The sequence below is a fragment of the Apis laboriosa genome, unplaced genomic scaffold, assembly GCF_014066325.1.
Source record: "Apis laboriosa isolate Shangri-la unplaced genomic scaffold, ASM1406632v1 scaffold40_cov151, whole genome shotgun sequence".
NCBI lineage: Eukaryota > Metazoa > Arthropoda > Insecta > Hymenoptera > Apidae > Apis > Apis laboriosa.
In genome coordinates this window covers 1878230-1901512 of record NW_025223180.1, presented here as the reverse complement: position 1 = coordinate 1901512, position 23283 = coordinate 1878230, and the positions used below count along the sequence as shown (strand labels likewise).

At 36.1% G+C, this 23283-nt stretch overlaps 1 protein-coding gene across 2 annotated transcripts in view; it reads left to right on the top strand.

The window, feature by feature from the left end:
- The window catches only part of LOC122715870, a 38304-nt gene continuing 15021 nt past the window's right edge, over positions 1–23283 (top strand). The window contains exons 1-2 of one of the 2 annotated variants that reach the window (XM_043938407.1): positions 1–428; positions 19338–19549. In XM_043938407.1, coding sequence (XP_043794342.1) covers positions 19430–19549 — 120 coding nt within the window. In that variant the 5' untranslated portion in view covers positions 1–428; positions 19338–19429. Of the gene's footprint in view, positions 429–19337; positions 19550–20985; positions 21105–23283 lie in introns of those variants that run through there. The other variant, XM_043938408.1, reaches the window with a different exon arrangement.

Sequence of the window (23283 nt, the reverse complement as noted above, 5' to 3'; positions counted from 1 at the left end):
TTCACCTTTGCTCCGTCATCCCCGGATCCGTTCGATCTCGTTCGATCCGTCCATCATCGATCCGTCCATCATCGATCCGTCCAACGGGGGGATCGCCTCTGACAAATTTCCACCCGGTGCACGCGCGCGATAGTGTAACATGTAAACGACGACGTAACTAGTTGTCTCCCTCTCTCCTGTTATATAGAATATAAAAAAATAAAAAAAAAAAAAAATAAAAAAAGAAAGAAAAAGAAAGGAGTGTGAAAGGAAACTGATTCAGTGAAGTTTTTGTTTTTCGAAGGTGATTTTTTTTTTCTTTTTTTTTTTTCTTTTCTTCTTACTTTTTACCAACACTCGGTTCTCGCCACTGTGTGCGCGGCCGATTGTATTGTTGTGCCATGACAATCTGGATACGATCGTGAACGAGGGATTAGGAGGTAGCCCCGGTAAGTCCAGTCCTTCTCCTTATCACTGAGCTTCCGCTTTTGCGCGCTTCGTTCTCTCGAATATCTCGGTCGCGTTTCTCGCGATGTCGTTTCGTGTGTGCAGGATTTGTCACCGGAAATGCGAGCGGAAAGTTGGATCGATGCAGTTGTAGAGGAAATATTGAGAGTAGAAAGAGAATACGTATGAGAATACATTTATGGATAAGATATATCATAGTTTTTTTATAGATAATTTGTATTTTCTACGCGAATCGCGTAAAGAAGTAATAATTTTCATGCATCGTGTGCTAATGAAATTTTTTGCAGGATAAGAAAAGATTATGTAAAAGATTATTCTCGTTGCTTACATTGTACGATGCGGTCATCGCGAGGAAAGTGCAAGAGATAGGAAGTCTTCAAATTCGAATGGCCTTTGAGATGATTTGTAAACTGTTACTTAATTACATGGACGAATGTGTTGACCTTTAAATGTCTTCACGTTGGAGAACTATCTAAAATGTCTAAAATGTTCTTTCGTCAGAATATAAAATAATCGATGGTAAATAGTCGATGAAAGGAATTAAATGTTTACCATGGATTCGATTATATAATATTTATAGTATGTGCAGAGTTGATCGGCGAAAAAAAAAAAAGGAAATACAATGATGAACGTTATTTGTTATTTAACATATTTTTAAAAATACATTTTAAACGATCGAAAGTTATTAAATTATAAAATATTACGTAACGTAACGAACAATAATATTCCTTTAAAAATGATGAAACGAAACGGTAAAACATGCTGATGCGTTACATTTTACGCGGTGATAAGTAAATTTATGTTGGTCATTTTGCGTGCATTCTTTCAATTGCAGGGAAACGCGATACTCGATTCATTTTTTCGATACGACTTTGTATGACACGAAATGCACCAAGGAATGGTTAGTAACGAAACTAAAAATAAGAAAGGAAAAGTTAAAAAATAAAATGAGAAGTGAAAAATATACCGTTATTCTAACTAAAAATCTTTATTAGAAGAAACTTGTTCAATGAAAACTTATAAAAATCAATGATATTGAAATGTCATGTACGTTTATATATTTCAGATAATGCATATTTTTTCCATCTTATAAAGTATTTCTAAAGTAGCTTAATAGGTTATGAAGGATTTCTATGTCTTTTTCTTTATTAAATCCGACGTTTCACGCGATGGAACGGCAAGCTATCAATATTTTATTAAACGGAATGCAGGATTCAAGCGATTTCTGTGACTCCTTTATTTTTTTCTTTTCCCTCTAGATTATAGATAATGATCACGTGCAACATTACGTGATGTATATAAAAAAAAAAAACCTTCGTTGAAGATGTTAACTCATCGAGTCTAAGCTGGCTGGTCATTTTCTTCTCGTATAAATTTTTTGAATAAAGAAACAAAAAAAAAGGGTATACACGCGAAACATAATTGTTGTAATCCAGCTATATAATATCCCTATTTCAAAAAAAAAAAACGTGACACCGGCTGTCCGTTTTGTAAGATTAAGTAAGATTTGCCAAACACAAATTACATAATCGTCGAAAAATTATCGAATTTCTCGGTAATAAACCAATTTACTTGAACGAATTTCGTTTAATCTGATTTATATACTGATTTGTCACGATTGTTTTGATGCAGATATAATCATATATCGTGAATATCGCGATTACGTAAGTTGGCGTTTTACGAAGAAAAAGAAGGAATATAATAAAAATAACAAAGAATTATTAAGCTCGGTTTCATAGATGTAGGCAAAACGTGAGAAATAGCAATATATTATTTCACGGGATAAATCTCTCTCTCTCTCTCTCTCTCTCTCTCTCTCTCTCTCTCTCTCTCTCTCTCTCTCTCTCTCTCTCGTTATTTAATTAAAACCGCGGCGAACGCGAGCTCTTCCTTTGGAAAGATGCACCGATCTAGTAATCGTAAAAGGAATAAGGGGTTAACGGGTTAAAACAAATTACGTTTGAACGGCTCGTGTCGCGGTGTGAGAATCGACTTGTGGAATCCGTGATGAACATTTAACGAGGTCGACCGTAAATTCTCCTATCCGGCCTTATTATCAATCGAACACACAAAATTCTTTCTTCGTTTCTTCAACGAGAGAGAAAGAGAAAGAGAGACAGAAAAAAAAATCGAAAGAGAATAATTTTCATCTCGCCCCGCCATTTCATCTCGACTCGTTTCCACTCGATTTCTTCCCGTTCCTTCGACAATTTGCCGCTTCGCGCTGCTTTTTTCCCAACCAATTCGAACGTTTTAAAATCCAATCGTGGATCGAACCGCAACCGTTTCACCGAGCATCGTCGTTGCGTTGGACAATTTTTAAAAGAAGAATTGTTAGGCCAACATTGGTCAACAGTTTTCCCATACCGTTTCAGGATTTCCAAGTATTTTCTCGGTTCGAAGAGCACAACCGACGAAATCTGTCCATCGATCCGTTTCCCTGAGAGAGATCTCTTTTCCCTGTTGGGTATATCCCATCCCATCCCCGAGCTCGAGCTGGAGCAAGCAATCCCCGACTCCAAGTGGATTGACCTCCGCCGTCAGGAATACTCGTGATAGGAATAAATTCTCCCTCCCCCCTCCGTTCCAGGCTATTCGAGGCTATGTACGCCACGTATTCGTTCTTTTCAATTTTGGATACTATTCCGTCGCGGTCGAACTGGAATACCGGCGTGTGACCGGCTTAACTTATAACGTTCCCGTCCTTTTTCTTCTTATTCTTCTTCTTCTTCTTCTTCTTCTTCCTTTCTTTCTTTCCCGTCGCGCTTCGACACACGTCGCTGTAACAGTTCTTCGCCGACCTCTTCACGAGTTACGCGTTCATCCCGCGCATCTGTACGTGTGAACCGCGTACAGATGGCTCGAGCGACAAATTTTTTTAGTTCCAGCTCCTGGGCCGATTGTCGATTCTCGTTTAAATTTGATACTTTTGAGATTGGAAAGGAAGGTTGAATTCTTAAAGGATTCTTATTTTGCATTTTTGCATCCGGTATTCCTGGAAGAGTGCCCGTATGCAAATTGTAGTTATAAATAATCTTTGGATGAACAAATTGAAAAAGAATAGGAAATAAATGGAATAGAATTATGAATATACTCTGTGGATCAAGAAAATTCAATTGCAATTGTAAATAAATAGAAAAAGAATCGAATAAATATGAATGTTTGGGACAAAGTTGAAAAAAATAATAAAGAAGAAATTGTAAAATAAAGGAGAGGGGGGGGGGGATCTTTCTTTGAAGAGATTGCGCTGAGATCGAGGAAATTGAATCAAAGTAATTGTGAATATCTGTGAAAAAATGTATTCGTCGAGATTTGCACGAAGAAATTGAAAAGATAAACGATTTTCGGTGAGATCGAGCTGGCAGAACCGATCCGCTTGAACGGGGAAAATTATGCACAGCGATATTCTTTGCCTATTTATTGGATCGGAACGTTTTACCGCTCGAACTTAGTCGAGCGAAAGGAAAGGTTTCTTTCGTTCGGCGCAGATTTAAAATCTGATTTTTCGTCTTCGGATTAAAATCGATTAAATCGCTTTAAGAACTGTATAAATTATTATCTGAATATCTGTTGCTTTTGTGAAGAAACTTCGAGCAAAAATGTAGGAAAGATTTTATTTTTCTTCCTTATCGTTTCGTTATTTTGTTCAAGGAAATTTGTTCATTTAATTAATTTTCCCAATGAACTGTAAAAATGTAATTGCTCGAATAATTCGAACGAATAATTCCTAGTTGGAAACGTTTCAAATAATTTTTCAATATCGTTCAATATAAATAATAATAATATAATAAATAATTACTTACTGGAAAATGAATGTATGAAACTCGCGTCCTAGGCAAGGGCCAACAATTGATACGCAAGGGCCAACAATTGATTCTTCCCGCGGCTCGGATTACCGTTTATACCGAGGAAAAATGGCGTTAAGGTTAATTAAATATTATACGATCTTTTTAACTTCTAACAGAAGACGATAGAATTCAAGATGAGTAACCACCATCAGTTGCATCATTCTTATTTTTCCACCTATTCTTTTCGACCGCAGAAACGGGAGAGCTAGGAACGAGGAAATACGATTTTAGTCAAAAATTACAGAGGATAGATTTACGAAACTTTAGACATCTGCGGCGGATAAGGACGGAGCGAAGAAAGAAAAACGTTTCCAGACGCCAGAGAGAGAGAGAGAGAGAGAGAGAGAAAAGTCGTTTCCTTCGCGCATAATGCGGATTAATTTACACGAGGACGAGGCAGGGGAGCGTGCAACAATTTTTCTCATAAAGTTGTCGCGGATCGAGCAAGGAGGGGGGGAGGGGCAGATGGACGCGCGATATAATCGGCTTCACACGGAAATGTGCGAACAAGTTTAAAAAGCTTGCCGTTAGCCCGTTAACTCGATACGATTTGACGTGGAGGAACAATGAGAACGCGAGACAATCGTGAAAGCAATCGCGGTAAAATTCTCTCTGATTGTTTTTCGTAGAAAGTAAACACACAGTGGGAAGAGGATTCGAATCTTGGCGAGAGTATACCGCCCCCCTCTTCCTCCTCTTCTCTTCGAGAGGCCGTGGAGCGCGAAAGGGACGTGAAAATTCGAATTAAGCGTAATTACACGTTCCGTCCACGTGGCCGAAAGGAGAAAGAGGTCGAACGTTTTCGCCTGGTAAACGCGAATGTTACGACGTTGATCGTTTCGAAAATCGTCCCAAACGGTGATGGTTTCCGGTCCCCCGATACGATTTCATCTCTCTCTTTCGCTTTCTGGCGAACGAGAAAGAAGTCGAAGAGGTTTTCTCGCGCGATAAATTCTTTTTTCTTTTTCTTTTTCTTTTTCCTTTTGGTATCGAAATGTTTCGCGAAAATCATGGATCGATGGGTTTAAAATATGATCGGATTCGTCCGGTGCATGAGAACAAAATTGCAATAAACGAATATCGTTTAAAGGTCGACGAAACAGGTTTTGTAGAGTCACGAGGATTGGATATATGCGAGTACGCGAAAAAAAAAAATGACTGTCTGTCTGGCCACTTTCAGAAGCTGGTCACGTGGAACATTTGACCCCGAAACACTATTATCATTCGTCGGATCAGAAACAGTTTTAAAACAGAAAAGTCTCAAAATAATTGTTAAAATTGATATCTTTTTTTTTTTTCTTTTTTTTTTCATTTCAATTCATTCGTCAAATTGAAAAAGAAAATAAGTGAAAAAAAAAAGAAAATAATAAATAAATAATAATAAAATTACGTAATTATAAAAATTAGCGTAAAATTCGTGTACATTAGTGAACCGTTTCTTTTTTTTCTCTTTTCTTTTCGTCATCATCGTTCTGACATTCGTTATTCAATTCTTCTGTATTCGATCACTCGAATAAATCGATTATTAACTTTTAATACTTAACATTTGATGCGAATAATTTATGCGTTTAAGGAGATGACATTTCTACGAAGCGTTCACCTTTAAAAGAAATTCCGTGAGCAAAAAGTCAATGGAGCGTACCGCTGTTTTTTAATATATGATCTTCACATATATATATATATATATCCTATCTATCGTTTCTTCGTTTTCCAAGACGCATCGAACATCGTGTAAAATTACGTTAAATGGGATATATTAACCGAAAAAGGTGAGATATATTTCGTGGATTTGAAAGATTCAACACCGAGTTTCTGGAGGAAGGAGCGACGACATAATTGCGTAACGTGAAACCTAGTAACCTTTTGTGATTCGATGCACGGTTGTGTTGGGAACAGATAATATAGTGTACGTACTATGCGGTAATAGCAAAGTGTTCTGTTAAAATCGCTTGTACAAGCCGGAGATGCGAGAGAACGGCAATGCGTGATGAAAATCACGTCTTCCTTTTGTTAAAAAAAGAAAAGAAAAAAGAAAAAATATATCTTTTTTAAAGGTTGATGGACACGGCAGAGGATTCGTTTCTCAGTCACGTGAATAAATTCATCGAGATCTTTTTGAACGAACGAAGAACGTGTTGCCTACGAATCAAAATTGTGTTTTTCAATACGATATTTGAACACGTTACTTACTCTGTACAGAGAAGAATTAGCAACGTGAAGACGCGTACGTTATGAAATATTCATATGCATATATTTTTGCATCTTGATATTTTTCTTTTTTCTTTTTTTCTTTTTTTTTTTTTCTTTTTATACTCTTTTAATAAATACACGTGTCTACACGGATTACGAACACGTGATCCGATGAACACGGAACGACGAAAATCTTTTTTTCGCGCTGAATTTCTGGAGACTGGATTTGAACAGCTTATAGATATAAAAGTTGCTTTTCACGATGGCGTTAAACCTTGACACATGGAAAAATATTTAGAGAAATATGGGAAAGTGTTATTCGTGAGTTTGGATTAAACACGCGATACGTGTGCGAAGGAATAGGAATTATATCTGGTATTGCTATACCGCTAATCTGAACCTTCACTCTTTGAAAGTTGCGAAGGTTGACTTGTTCCCACTTTTGTTTCGATTGTCCTCGCGTTTCCATTGCATGGGATATTCCTCTCGTCTCTTGTGAATAATAAAGAAAGAAAAAAGTAATTGAACTGTTATCGCGATTGCATCGAAATTGAGAATGGCTGGCACGATTGCTCTATCTTTTTTTTTTTTCGATCGATGAAATAATTACGATAAGATGTTATCGTCGCATCGTCGCGTTTTCTATTCATCCACGGAATCGTTGCATCCGTTGATCTTCGCCCGTCAAACCTATCATCCGTTTCGTCGTTAAAGTCCTGTTTTGAATTCCGCGTAGACTTTCGAGAGCGACCGTTAGTCAATCAGAAAATCTTAATAAATGGTATCTCGTCTTTATTTAATCTTCGAGTAACGTTACCCGGCAAATAAACATACTTCATCGAGTTGACGAAAAATGCAAATACGAGAAACTTTCTCTTCAAAACAGTAAATTTGAAAATACGATAAATTGCCCGTTTACGATAAATTGCCTAATTGTTGCTAAACCGTTGTTATTAAACAACCTCGTCAATTAAAATTTTAAAAAACGGATTTAAATATAAAGAAATTAAAAATTACGATTGCGAATAATAAATTAGCAACACGCGCGAAATAAAATGTACATCTATTAAAATTTTAATAGCTTCTTTAAGAGGGAAATTCATCGATTCGCAGACCGCTACAACCGTATGATAAAAATGATAAAAACTCAAAGTTACATTATCTAGAACGAGATTGATCGATGATTTCGATCAATAAAATTAATCACAGTGTCGTTAAATGAACGGGAATAAAATTTATTTATTTTTTTTCTTAACGATAATTTTATCCAAAAGCTTGTGAATCTCACACGAACGAAGTTTGAAATTGATGCAGTAATTTAAGCGTTTGTCCGCGTTACGCCACACCTTCGAAGTGTGTCAATGGGCAGGTAAATAGTCGAATGCCACCATGTTCTTAACGCGAGGCTAACCTACTCACGAAAAAGAAATACAAAGGCAACAGTTTCGGTTCGTCTCGAGTGTTGCATTTACCGAGGCCACGAGCCGGATATTTCAAGACCTATTTCAACGCGATCCTTCTAAAGCGAGCAAGATTATTTTTCCATCTCGGTTTCTCGATCAATCTTCGAATGAAAGTGGTAAACTTGCTTTTTTTTTTTTTTTTTTTTNNNTTTTTTTTTTTTTTTTTTTTTTTAGGTTTTGTACATGTATAAATTAATCGTTAGAGTGGAATGAAAATAATAAAATAAATTTTTAAATATTTAATGTTCTCGTAACACAAATAACAGTACCGTTTGTTTTTAATGGAATTAAAAGAGGGAAAGAGTAATTACAACTTAGAATCATAAGGTATGACTAAGATACCAATTTGCAAATAAGACGAATCGAAATGGTAGTTTCAAATTAAATTACAATTTAAGATTTTGATTTATGAAGCTTTCTTGTACGTTTCATCGTGAAAATTTTTCCTACGATCATCATATAGAGACATAAACACGTAGTTTCTACGAAAATACGAGACGGAGAAGTCCCGTAAGACGAGGTTGCAATGTTTCTTCTTCTGTTCACAGTAATTAGCACTGGATCTGGACGCACTGTTACCGATCTTACAGTAAACGACTTACGACTTACGACTTGTTCGACTCGGGCTTAATGACAGCCGAGCGAATCTATTTTTATTCGAATTAAATTACTTCGTTTCACTCTACGAAATATCGAATCATATCAACTACAAATTTATCTTATTTAGCTTATCTTCCTTGTAATTCGATTAATTTCCTACAATCTCTTCGAATACGCAACGTAGAGAATTTTACCTCTTCTTCTTAATTTATTCGTCGACGATGGCGACACGTTCGACCGGTTGCTATGCTAAACTTGACCGATCAATTTACTTTTCATTCGCGTATTCCAAACCCATTGATTATAAAGAAAAATATTTTATAGGCTCGGAATGGACCGATAGAGCGGCGCATATCCAGCTATAATTCACGTGGAATGCGCAACTTGCGACGAATCGAACGATACGAGGCGAAGACAAATGGAGATGACCCGTTTAGCCCGGTGCTTCGTCGATGAACCGTTGCTTCGTCGCGGCAAACGTTTCGAAGCAAAAACTTGGAAACGCGATGGGCGACCGGTTTGAATTCTCGCTATCGAGAAAGGAAACATCGACTTTCTTCCTGCCTCTATCTCTCCGTCCCTTTCTCTCTTTCTCCACTTCGTTCCCCTCCCTCCCTCCCCCCTCCCCTCCGCCGTATTTCTCCATCTCCCTATATCTCTTCCCCTCGCGCATGCCCCGTCGTCGCTTTTCTTTTTCGCGGACAAATTCTCCCGCTTACCTTTTACGACTATGCCAGCCGACTCGACGCGACAATCGCACGCGAAACGTTGTTATTGGCCGCGCATATGCCGTAACAATTGTTACGATTATCGCGCGGAAATATCGTTCATGAACCTCGATTTCTTTTATGTAAGCGTGCTTATATCGGTTGGAAAGGAATTTTCAATCGGGCCGGGAACGGGTTTCACGGGCGCTGAATTATAGCTGGTTTACCATTGTCTGTCTCTTTTATAGAGGTCAGAACGATTAGAAGATCGCCTACCTAAGTAACTGTACCGCTCAATAAGGTATCGCGTAGCTTATCTCGCGTTTGGTTTGAACAACCGGTCTGACGAAATTGTTCCTACGCTAAGAGGAATAACAAGTAGATATCTTATTCGATCTTACTTGAATTTTCAATTTTGCGAAAATTTCTATCGTTAAATCGTTAAATATTAACGCGTTTAATTTAATCGCTAAGAGATCGCTAAACGCTATCCACAGTTTAAACAATTTAATATTCGGGCGAACAAAAACTTTGTTATTTACTTAATCAAATGTTATTGCGAACGCGTTATTCTGAGACAAAAAAAAGAGTATCTAATTGTACATGAAAATGCACGGAAACTTGTTGGCACGGTGACCATGAACCCGGTATTATCGTAGAATTATAATTTCGTTCTACTGACCAAATGCATGCCGTGTTTGCGCGATTTGCGCGTAAAACACGTGTATACGATGAGAAGAATGAGTTGATGGTAGAGGCTGTTAACCCTGTCCGCGGAAGAGAGCAGTGCTCGAGCGGAGGCCATTGTCTTCACTTTCTGATTGCTAGACATTCCTATAAGATCTTCGCATATCATTGATGAATATATACGCCAAACGCGTGACTAACACGAGGAACAACTTCCTTTTTTTAACGTGATTTTACGATCGTGTTCATTGGAACACGATGATTTTTCATTCCATTTTTCTTTGCTTGAGGAATCATTGATTCGTACTTCGAAGCTTTTGTTCTCTAATTTCAAATTGTCTACCTTTTTTTTTTTTTTTTTTTTAATATTTCTAATACAATTATATAACGTAATTTGAAAGCAATTGAATTTGTATTGAATTTGCATTGAATTTTATTCTCGATATCTTTTTTTGTAATTTCAAATTCAACTCGGTTCAAATCGCGACGAATATTTTGAATTTTGTATATTTTTACAAAATATATCATCTATGCGTATTTTTTTATATTACGAAGTTTTACATCAGCAAATAGTGCGCGTCATGCAAAAAACAGTTCTACATAAGGTGGCCTCCTTGTTGACCTAAAGTAAACGGAGCATGACTGAGTTCGATGGCTGTAACTATCACGAGTCATCGACATGCTCGTTTGCATATATATACAAATTATATTTATTCGAAAAAAAAAAAGAAAACACGAAAAACATCTTCTTGCGCGACATAATAATTACACTTCATCGAAAGTTAAAAAAATAATAATAATAAATAATAATCGTTTAGAAGAAAGGACACGTATTTACAAGTGACGTAATTTCTCTTATAGTGATTATGAATGACAAGTTGCAAATATAATACAATGTATCATTAGATTTAATAAGCATGAAAATATAATAGTTGATTAAATGGGATAGCGTTTACATATTTTCCATTCGGCCATTTGGAAATATTTATGAATACCGTAAAGTATCATTTTACCTTTACGTTGTACCTTGCATTCGCAATGTACAAATGCTTCAATGAACGTACATGTGTATCAGGCAAACTTGTTCCCTCCGATCGCTTCACCTTCCTCGGCCATACATGAAAGTTAACTCGAATCCGATTTTCACTCGCAATTCTGTTGTTATAATTATTTACGGAATACGATTAGAAAAAGAAATAGAACGCCTTACGTAAAATATCATCCAATAAATTTATAAATGTGTCGACACTCGTATCGTTGCAATTTATCATCACACGAGATGTGCACAAAGATATTTTTTATGGATATAAGAAAGATATAAAGAAAAATATTTTTAAATTTAAAAAGTAAATACATATTTTCAAAGATGGTGCTCCGATCGTGACAGCCAGTGATATTTCTTCTTTCGTGGAAACGCGATGCACACGGAGTGAATTCGAAACGAGACTCTCTTACTGAATATACACAAATTTTAGAATGTTCCTATGGAGTTTTACCAATAATCTTTCATTCCGTGTCGTTCTTCCCTTTCTAAAAAAGAAAATTAATAAACGACAAGGAAAAAGGAAATAGAAATTGCAATTAGGAAGAACGGTACAATGAATGTTGCTATATTATCTCAAATCCGATATAATTGATTTCAGACTGAAATCAATAAAATCGAAATCAATTATTCCTTTAACTCGTTAATTTTTAACGATAATTTTAATTTCAAATTAATTATTGAAAAAATCAATTCTACATCTATTCGACTCGATCTCTTTCGAAAGAATAATTGAATGAATCGTGAATCGAGATATCGCTTGCATCAAATATAAAAACAGGAAAGCGTAATTCGCAGCGGATTGATCGCGTGCGCTCAAAAAAAAGAAAAAAAAAAAAAAAAGATATCATCTAGGAGAAAATTTATAAACGAAACTCGCAACTCGCGAGTCATCGTCGTCAATGACGTTTCGTAATTCGCAGAACCGATTCTCGCGGGGGTATCTTCTTCCTCGAAGCCATTTTATACACATTGGAACGTTGACGAATCGTGATGATGAACGTGGAATCCGTTCGAGATCGATAATTTATAATAAGCCAATTGGAAACGAAGCGAAGTCACAGGCGTTGACGCGGAGGAGAAATAGAAATCGATCGAGCTTTGATACGATCTTATCTTGGAGATGTAAGGGAGGAAATCCGGTTTCGAGAGTTCGTTAATCGCGAATCTCGAACGAAAAGTTACACCAACGAAGATACGAACAGAAATTAAACGGTAATTTAATTTCTAACAATATACGTTTCTGTTCGAGTTCGAGAACTGTTTAAAATATCATTCTTGGAATCTTGCGTCTAATGCACAATGGTATTTCTTGGCTTCTTTCTTGATTCGACAAAGACGAGTCTTATTTGTAAAAAAAGAAAGGAAAACGAAAAAAAAAAAAGTTCAGTTTCCAACGCTAATTTCAATTTCAATCCTTCAAAGGAATTGAAATTCTAAGAATTGTTGAATACGAAATATGCATAAGCTTTTTAATATTTTATAATTGTATGGTGAATAAGGTAAAGTTAACAAGTAACCGCTATATATTCTACGGCAAAGACTTTGTTTCTAGTGAAAAGTTGCCTCGTTCTGTCGAATACCACGCATTAAAGCTAATTCTACACGAATGGAAATCGTCTAATTTTTCTCCTGAAAAAAAAGAAAGGGAAATTAATTAATTATCATCGAATATTCCAATTTCTTTTCGCTCTGATGAAAAAATTAAAAATCTAAAATCTATGAATCGATATATTCTTAAAACCGTTCTTAAAACAGCATTCAAAACCTCTTAAGAAAGAGCCATCGTTCTTTTTTCAACGCAATAATAAAAAATAAAACACGAGCGATACGAGAAGACAGAAAATATTTCAAATATGACAAAAGATAGGAGAATTTTAAACGCAGTATCGAGTATTTCATCACTGACGAAGTATCTACTGTGTCTACGTTCAACACGCGCGGAACAAAAGAGAATACATGAGAATAAATGATATATTGACTATATACGTTATCGAAATGCAGTTGACCAATCGATGGTATGCAAATGTATTTTGAGGAGAGGAATCGAAGAAAGGCCGCAAGTGGCTGTGAAAGGAATAGAGAGGAAAGGGAAGAAAGGAGAGATCGAACTTGCGTAAAGAATGTTTGCGCGTACATATATATATACATATATGTATATATATATATATGTATATGTATATCCGCGATGCACGCCCCGAAGTGAGGCTACTTTCTTGAATCGAAGAAAGCCGTCTACCTACATTGTAGGTGGGAATAGGTTAGGTTACATTATATACTCGAAGAAGAAATTTTGCCTTCCTATATAATCCAATAAAGACTTGCGTAATTTTTAATCGAACCTCTTATCTTCATACACGTGTAATACAATTTACACGTATTTATGAAACAAATGGAGAATTCGTTTCCATTCCTATCCATCTGTTCTTTCTTCTTCGAAATAATTAGTTAAGAAGGCTTGGTTTAAATTATTGTGTTTACATTATGATGCAATATACACGCCTCTTTAATACATTGCTCGATCGAATTCTCATCATTTATTTGTGGCATATTCTATAATAAGTCTATTTAAAAAATGAAATTTTGTATAGGTGTACATTGAGAAAGTAATATATTTAAACAAATTGTTTGTAATACTCGCGTGAGAAATGTATATAGGTTATATAGAAAAAGAGAAAAGAATCTTCAGTTTTCTTCACCCGCGACAATGGAATGTGTCGAACATATTTTTTTTCATAATCGTTTCATTGCTCCATCGCGTTCATAGAAGGGAGAAATGTCCGTGGCAATGTCCCTGCTCTATTATTCGGTTACCGAGAAAAATGTATCTTACGGTATTGCATATTACATTAGAGACTCAAGCCAGCAATAACGTAAGAGTGTAATATGGTATTACGTCGGATGTGTAATTTGAAACTACGAGCACCACATACTTTTGTTCTACGAATGAAAGATTCGTTTCCTATTCTTATTTTATATTCTAAATATATTATTTTATCATCGATTTAAATTCTTTAGATGATGAAAAAGAAAATAATAATACGAAGAATGTCCAAAGCAATGTTCCAAGACAGCAGATACGATTAAGGATTTCATTGAAATTAATTGGATTATTAACATTCGAGGCGATTCGTGCATAAAATCATAGCGCTAGGCGCACGAACTGTACGCTGAATGTACAATGTAGATGGAATAGTTTCGGGGAAAGGTGGGCGTGCAAAGCGGACTCTTGGACTCTTGGACTCTTTCGAGTTCGATTTATACCATTCACCCCAGAATTGTAGTAGTTGTGAAACCCCACACGCGACTCACGCCCAAAGAGAATCTACTTTCATGAGAGCGAGGAAAGTCCGCCCAGTATGCCCATCTAAGTATACACGCGCAAACAGTGAAAATAGGTTAAGAATGTACGCACGCTCGCGTACGGACACGTGGAAAATCGTACAAAATTGCGTCCCATTTTTCTCGAGAAAAAACGCGTGCGGAACAACTATTTTGATTCTACTACGTTTCCAGTTATTTCTCCGCGAGATAATCGCACACGGTTTATGCTATTTTGCGCGATATCGTGTACGAAGGAAAGAAAGAAGGCGACTCCCTCCGAAAGAAGGAAGGCGATCAGGTTCACGTAACAGCTTGTCCTCTATTGGATGCAAGAACGGCTTGAGTTTCACGAAGGAACTCGTTCGTTTCTTTCCTGGCCGAGCCTTTCGGTATCGAGGTAAAAGCGAGAGAAAAACGAAATTATGTGTATTTGCGCTTGGATCGATTGGTGGTGATAAAAAAAAAGCTGGTAATCGAGAAGGTTTCTCCTCTACGTTCTTGCATTTCTTCTTTTAAACGAAATCGACTCGTTCTTTATTTCTATCGAATAGTGTGTGTGTGTGTGTGTATATATATATATTAGATTATTTGGTTTTGATCGTTCGTAAGCAGAGAGATTTTAATAAATTCGTAATTTTATTTGTAAATTTTTTTAAAAATTACAGGCAATTGGGTACGATAAGTTGTAGATAATAGGAAAATACAAAAAAGAATACAAAAGCGTGCTAGAAACACATTTTTACGGGCATGTAAATTTAATCGTCAAGTACGTGTTTAAAGGAACGATAATTATGGAGCCTGTGAAAGTACGAAATATCTTGATGAGCATTTTACAATTTATGTGCACGCGATACGTGAAAAGCTTTTATATAGCCGAGGGAATCAGCGTTATTTGCACAATGGATTACTAATAAATATTGTATATAAATTGCTGCGTGTTTTTTATAAACAATTTGATTTATAATAAAAAGGAGGCAAAGTCCATTTTTTTCCCATTTGTATTTTAAATTTCTATAAATCTTCATTTGGATGATAATTTAAATATCTCAACGTGTGTTGAATTTATAACGAGCGTACTTCCTGGAAATTAATCGTGATAATATACAAAAGCAATTTCTCAAAATCATATTAAATATATACGAATAAATACACATGAAATATTACGTTAATACTTATCTTGTTTAAAATTACATGTACATATTCCTCATATATGTTTAAAATAACTTTAAAATATTGAAAGAATCATACGTTTCAAAGGAAGTATCGTGAGAACGGAATTTTCATTAAATAGGATACATGTATATTAAAAGGATAAGGCGTTAAAAAAAAATGTTTAATCCATTCCTTTTGCATACGCTTAAATCACAATAAAAATGAATAATTAATGGTCAGTAATTATATCTTATGACATGCAAAAATTAACATTCTTAACGTTAATTAATTACATTAAGATGAGCGATTGTTTAAACGAACGACAACTCGTATCCAATAATAATATACATTTATTATTAACAATAATCCAGACAGTATTCCATTTCAAGTTATCATCGTTCATGGAAAATATATCACGATGTTAAAGATACATCTGTTGCAGATTGGTTCTAAACCTACGTTGAAAAAAAACACTGATCCATTCCAAGATTAATAATTAATTTTTGCACACAACGCAACGTTAATCCGGCGAGATTTCCACCCGAGGAATCCTCTTCCACGCGGAGAGGAGTTAATTGAGCATTTTTTCGCGCTACCATTAAAAAAGAATGAGAGCGATAAAAATACCATTAACAAGATGCAAACGCTTATTCACGGAAACGAAGAAACTGACATTTACGCTATGCTCTTTTCACGCTCCTCTTTTCCTTTTCTCTCCTCTCCCCTCCTTCTTTTTTTCTTCTTCTTCCTTCTCCTCTTCCTCCTCTTCTTTTTTTCGACGAAAAAGAGAATCGTACCGAGTTTATCTTTCTTGATTGTTTTAACATCTTCAACTGTTTCGGCCAGGTGAGCCGTAAAACAGACGCCGATTTCTCCGCTTCTTACGAAATCGATACGATGTAGCTTCCCCGCAACTTTCCCCCCTCCCTCTTCCCCCGACAAATGCAAATGCGAGATGGCAAAATTGGCTGTTAAGAATGAAATTATTTTGCGTCTTATGTTGCGGTTCGAACCATCCTCTCCACCTCGCGGATCGCGGTATTCTTGAGAAGAAACGTGATTTCCTCGACACGTGAAATTTCCCTTCGATCATAATATTTCGATCGTGATAATTAATTAGTTAATCTAAGCACATTTCTGTATTCGCTTGTATCGTTTATCACGAGTTATATTAATATTGATGGAAAATGAATATTATCAGGATAGGGAAGTGGTGTTTCACTGGTGAAGGTGAAAGTAAATAAATGGAGATACAACAAGACAAAGAGATTTTTCGAGAGGACGAGATTTTTTTTTCGAGACGATAATTTGCATAAAGTTTGCAAAGAAAGCATCGGTTTTATCCGTTCGAAACCTGCGCGCAACAGGAAGGACGGAACACTTCATTTGCGTTACCACTTTCCTACGTGGAAGCGTGATAATATAGGTGTATACGTGTAACGAAAAAAGGAAACAACGAAATTGGTTTCGACGAGTTTCGCAAAAACGTTATAATTCAACGAAAGCGTGCGATTTGTACGAGTATTTATCCCGATGAAAATGAACAGCATAGAAAAGTTTTGCCTTCTGTTCTCTTCGCTGCTCGCCTTTCATCCTTCGCTCCTTTTCACTTTTTTACTCGTCTCTTTTTTCTACGTTTTATCTTTCCGTTTTCTCCGGGTCCGCGTGTCGATAACCGTTTCTCTGGAGAACCGTTATCGGGTCAGTTAACCACCTAACGAGATCATGTTCTCTTTGGTTTAATGGATATTTCTTCTTGATGAAAATAAAATCTCAACGTCCGGCACCCTGTCTTTTGTTTTCTCGGATACAGCCTTGCAGCCTCGCCACTCCATTTTGCCTTGTTGCGTTTCACCGCACACCATCCTGTTTGAAAATTCTCTTTATTCTGAGAATAAAGAACTCGTATAATACTATTTTACATTTTATAATCTTATATTAATAATAAAACTGAGATAAAAGTGATCAATTTTTACAATTGTATCATATTTTCGAAGGTAAAACTTCATTCTTGAATTACATTATTCTCCTGTAGAGGAGAAAAAAAAAAATAAGAATTCCATGTATAAATGAAGGTTAATATAAATATAAGATAAATCCATGTGGATCGACAATGAGATCAACGGAATGAAATGCGTGTCACGATGATTCTTAAATAAAAATCAGTCGGCGGCATGCCGGTGCATCATAATGAATCTTACCCGTGCGAGGTAACAGTATCGAGAGTATATAGTTTATACCAGAGGTGTGTCAACCTACATTGTAAAAGTTTCGAATTCTTTCCTTCCAATCTTACTGGATCTTATACGTTACCGATTCTAAGCGTATTATTTTCCTCCCTTAATCTCTCTCTCTCTCTCTCTTTTTAAACTTAATTCCGATTAATTTGATCAAATTTCAATAAGAAAAATTCCTCGTCGATATTCTATATTCACACACTTGTTTCGACGAACTGTGTATATTAATAAAACGAGAAGCTTGAGTATCGTAATATAAACGGATAATAGAAATTATTTTGAGAAGTTTCATAGTTTTAGAAATTGATATTTAAGAAAAGGATTAGGTTTTTAATTTACGTTAAAATTAATTTATCAAATTACAGAAATTTCTCAACCCTTCGATAGATAACTTGTGCAAATTAAGGATTCGTGCGAGTGTTTGGAAATTTATGGGAGATTTATCCGCGTGTATCGTGTATCGTACGTCGATGTCGAGTGCGAACAGGTTCACGATTCATTGCGGATCGTCGAAAATGTATTCGTACACGTAACTGCAAGACCAGCAACTGTTGGCGAATTAGCATTTCCTAGACGCTTTCTAGGTCCGCCCGAATGTCTCGTCTGGCGCGACGAAAATTGTGCAATTGCGATCTCCTGGCGAGAGTGAAATTACACGGTGCCATTGTGGGGTGTCGTAATACGATCGAAACACGATTGCCCAACGAATCGCCATTTCGGTGTGACTCTATACCCGTGGCAACGTGCGTAAAAAGGAGACGTTTGCTTTCAACTTCGCGCTTCATTCGTTGGGGGTTGGTCGATCTCAGTTTAGATCACAATTCTAACAGATTCCCTTCGAAGAAACGTGTCGCGTGAAAAAAATGAGTCGTTGGTTGACGATTTTATGAGATATTCGACAATTGCCGCCTCGATTTTACGAAATTTTGAATTTAAATGATCGTTATTGGACAAAAAAAGGAAAAGAAAAATTGAGTAGCACAACGGGATGGAAATTATTTTGAAAAGTTTCATAGTTTTAGAAATTGATATTTAAGAAAATTATTTAAGAAAATTAGGTTTTAATTTACGTTGAAATTTAAAACACAGAAAGTACAGAAATTTCTCAACGTAATAATATAATAGCGAAAATCAAGATCGATCGTTAATTTTTCTATAATTTTGTCTATAAAATGGAATTTAGTATTTGTTATGTATTTAAATTTCGATATTACAAATAGCAATTGAAAAGTAATCACGTTTTTTAAATTATAAAATACTCTGAATTACCGGTCACGAGGGTTATAACCGTCTGCCATTCTGTATCTGTATTGTCTCATTGCATCGAAGAAAAGAAAGACGAGGCAAACTTTCGTTCTCCGCTCTTCTTCCATTCATAAGACAATTTCTCTTCTCTGTACTCGCTTTAGGTTTCATGATGAAAAATGAAAACCTTTCATTCCCAACATTAATTGAAATTGCACTTACGCTTTACGCTTTACAGTACACTTCTCACAGTCGATTATACACATTCCGTTATAGTATACACGATGATTGCGAGGAAAAATATATTCGCCGACTAAAATTTTATCAACTATAACTGTCGATTTCGTTTCGGATCGAAGTCGAGTTCATGCAAAATACGTATGTTCGCGTTTCAGAGGTGCGAGGATGACCAATTACAGAGATCGCAGAAGGTCGCGGACAGGTGGTTGGAAGAAGCCGAGGACTGCGGCCATCGTAGGAAACGACCATGACGAGCGTGGCTGTCGCCCCGGGTAGCCTCGGTGCACCTCCGTCTATGCTCACCCCGAAAATGTATCATCTACAGCAGGGGTTAAACTCAACATCGCCCTCGCCCACTTCCGGAAAGGTAAAAAATATCATTGTAATAATCAGAAACGCTGTGAGACAAGATCGAAGACGCTATATTGCATTTGATTACTTTCAAACCATATTGATTACGAGATAAAAATTTTTGCTATTCTGCGGTGAACAACTTCTTCCTAACTTTTTTTTCGTTTGGAATAATTAAAAAAGAAAAAAAAAAAAAAAGGAAAAGAAAACTAAACGTTCGACAAAGGGAACACGATCGAACAATTTTCTATTCTTCTTTTATTTCATTGTTGCAACTCATTTCTTATAATTAGGCTAACTTACGTAAAATTTTATAGTTGATTACCTTGTTGTTGTTGTTACAAGAAATCAATGGTACGTAGATATTCAGAAGAACGGTTTTTACGTAAGAATTTAAGTTATTTTAAAATAATTACGTAAATCGCGTTTGAGAATCGTGCTCCACGTTTGGAAATTAAAGCGAATAACGTAAAAGAGGGTATCTCGAATTTATATAGCTGAGAACGGGATTAACAATAAGAGATCGTGTTTATTCTGATAAAAACCGTGCGGAGAAAGTTCGCACAAGCCGGCTGATAATTACAATTCGTGACCGGCTACTTATGTAACGTAACGATATATAGGATATATGCAACAGCGGCATAGTAGTGTGCCAAGCCTCCATAACTCGTCTCACGTGTCATTCAGTTTTCTTTCCTATCGCCTTATAGATTCCTCTCGTCCAAACTTATTACCACTTTGAACGTACAGAACGATATTTATTATTACAGATGGATACCTATTTTATTTTCGATTAATTTTTCGCCTAATCATTTATCCCCATTTTATTCCAAATATTCTTTTTTTTTAATTCTATCCAAAATTTGACCTTTTTTTTTTTTTACTGAAAATCATAATAGCACACGAAAATTATTTTGAGAAACATTTGCAAATTAATATCTTTCTTTTTATATTCTCTCCATTATCGGTTTTAATTTGTAATTAATGTTGATAACCACTACGATTCCCTTTATATTTTTCTACGTTTTCCATAAACCTTCCACGATATTAATAATTACCAATCATCTCTAGCACGAGCGAATATTGGTATTTTTCTATAATTACGATGTTAAAAAAAAAAAGGAAGAAGAAATCGAATTTCCAATTCTCCATATTTCTCCACAATTTGCACAATATTCGCGATATTAAAACGCGTTTGAGATGGTCTCGAGACGAATCCATATCGAAAGGCTTGAAACGCGAAACGCGCGAGCAAGGACAAACCAGCTCTTCCGATGATGTAAGAGAGCACTCGCGTACTACGCGATTCAATTCGTCCAGTTTCTCTGACAAAGGCTGGCTCCGGTTTTACCTTAAAACCTGACCTCGCCGTCGACACCGAATACGCTTTTCGTCGCTTCTTCAGTGTTGAACTTGAGTTGGACGGTGCGGTGGCTCGGCGTCTCAGTCTCGGTGTTGTTCAACGACGAAACGCATTGGACGGATAAAACGTGACAAGTGTCGCGAAAATGGCAAGGATCGAGAATGGAAGGAGGAGAAGGTTGTGACGAGATTCGTTTTACGGCATCACAGTGAGTCGAAGAATCGAGTGTCGATTTATTTTAAGGACACGTAGAAGCTTCCTTAATATTCGATTTAAAATTTGGAAAGATAAAATAAAATTCGATGGATCGCAATCATGTACAGATGAATAACCGTTTAATTATCTTAATATTGTAATATTCATAAAAACAAATGGTAATTTATGATATATATATATATATATATATATATATACACGTCTTTCTTACAAGACGTTTATTTATATGAAGTCAATAATAGTAAAATTTAATAGAATAATAAAGTGATAAAATTCAACAGTGTTGAAAATCGTAATTGGCTTTAATGTATATAAGTGTAAGAAAATATTTGTGAATTTAGAAAGCATGGTAACTCGAATGCAAGGAAGCGAATAAAATCATATTCCAATCGTTTTCGATTAAATTATAACACGTGCAACGTTCGATTATGTTACTTATGTATATGATAAATGTGATAAAATATTAAAGTGGAAAATTATTCTAATTGAATATTATTAACTCTAGATATTATTTCTTAACTTTACAACTTATAAATTTGAATTTGATTAATTCGATTTATTATTCGAAAACACATTACATTTACGTAAGAAAATACAATGGAGAAAGTATATATCCGCAGATAGATGCAACGTTTGCAAAAAATTATCAAAATTATGATACGTAATAAAATTCAGTGTTACTCGAAGCGGAAATGTAAAACTTATTTACCCCCGGTCGACAAAAATCATTTGCTCGGATAAAATACGCCGTAACTTTCACTTCGCATATTTAGACACGTAATTTGAATATTTTATCCTTATAAAATTCTTTCTTAAACGGATCGTGATAAGAAAGAATTCCGTATCCAATATTCGAAATAATAAACGAAAGATTCTCTAAATTTAAATTTTATTGCGATAAAGAAAGAAAAGAAATAGCGGAGGAAATTAATCGCGGACAAAATTTTCCCTCCCAACAACCTCTGCGGAAAACCTCGCGATTCCACGCTTCTTTCTTCTCCTCGAAGATACAATGAATCCGCTATGCAAGTACATTCTTCGATACACCGTATAATCACCTTTCTTCTGCACTCCGTCAAGCACAGTGGCAGCCAACACAGTGGCTATTGACTATATGCAACCGGTTTTGCGTTTGGCCCACATTGCTATGCCGCGATAGAACTTTCGAGATATCGCGTCCCAGAAGTACGTGCTCTTTTCGTATCAAACACGGATTTCCTCGTATCTCCTCATCTCCTCGTGATAAATACTTCCGGGAATACTTGTAAACAAATTTCTTCTTCTTGACTCGACTATCCCCTCGTATTACAATTATTTCGACAATTGTTTATTACAATTGTCGCGCACGTTGTACGTTGTTCATCGAAATTGAACAAAAATAGATATTCGACCGATCCGACGATTGAGAAACGGAAAAAAAAAGGAAAAAGAAAATACAAAGTCGATGTGCGCGATAATTTTATCGAAAGGATCGCGTGCACCAACGTGATCCAAACAGGAGGATCGTAATCCCTAGGTTTCGTGTCAATCGCGTGAAAACATCGGTTATGAAAAGACCGAGAGAGCACATCCGGCAAAGAAAAACGCTCGCAAATTGCGGTATCGTCTGAATCCAGGCTGCGTTGGTGGAGGATTGTGCAACCGGTGGTCTCTGGTTGCCATAGAGGTGCACGATCCATCTCTGCGTGGTGCATCCACCGTGACCCCGGTTCACGCGCGTGCACCCGTGTCGTTTCGTAGATAACGCCCATATTCACCTGTCTTCGATTGCGTACACGTATTCTGTATTCTTTGTGCTTTGACCGATTCCAACCGATCCGTAGTGTAAATTGGCGATCTTTCACGTTCCACGTTTGTCCGGCAAAAATATTTCATTTACATGTTTTTCCAATTTTGATGAAATAATTTCGTCCACGTGAATGTACAGTGTAGTTGCAGCGATCGTTTTGCTTTTTAAAAATTAAAATATTGTTTGTAGAGTATGTTTACGCAGTTTAACGCTCTAGATGACGCGATTCTTCCACTGTGTTTCCTTTCCTGATTTCTGACGTTCGCTGCGCGAGCCTGAAAGTGAAGCGCCGTGTGTTCCGTCCTCGTAATTAAAATTTATAGCTATTAGTATCTAAGAATTGAAGCTATATATATATATATATATATATATATATATATAT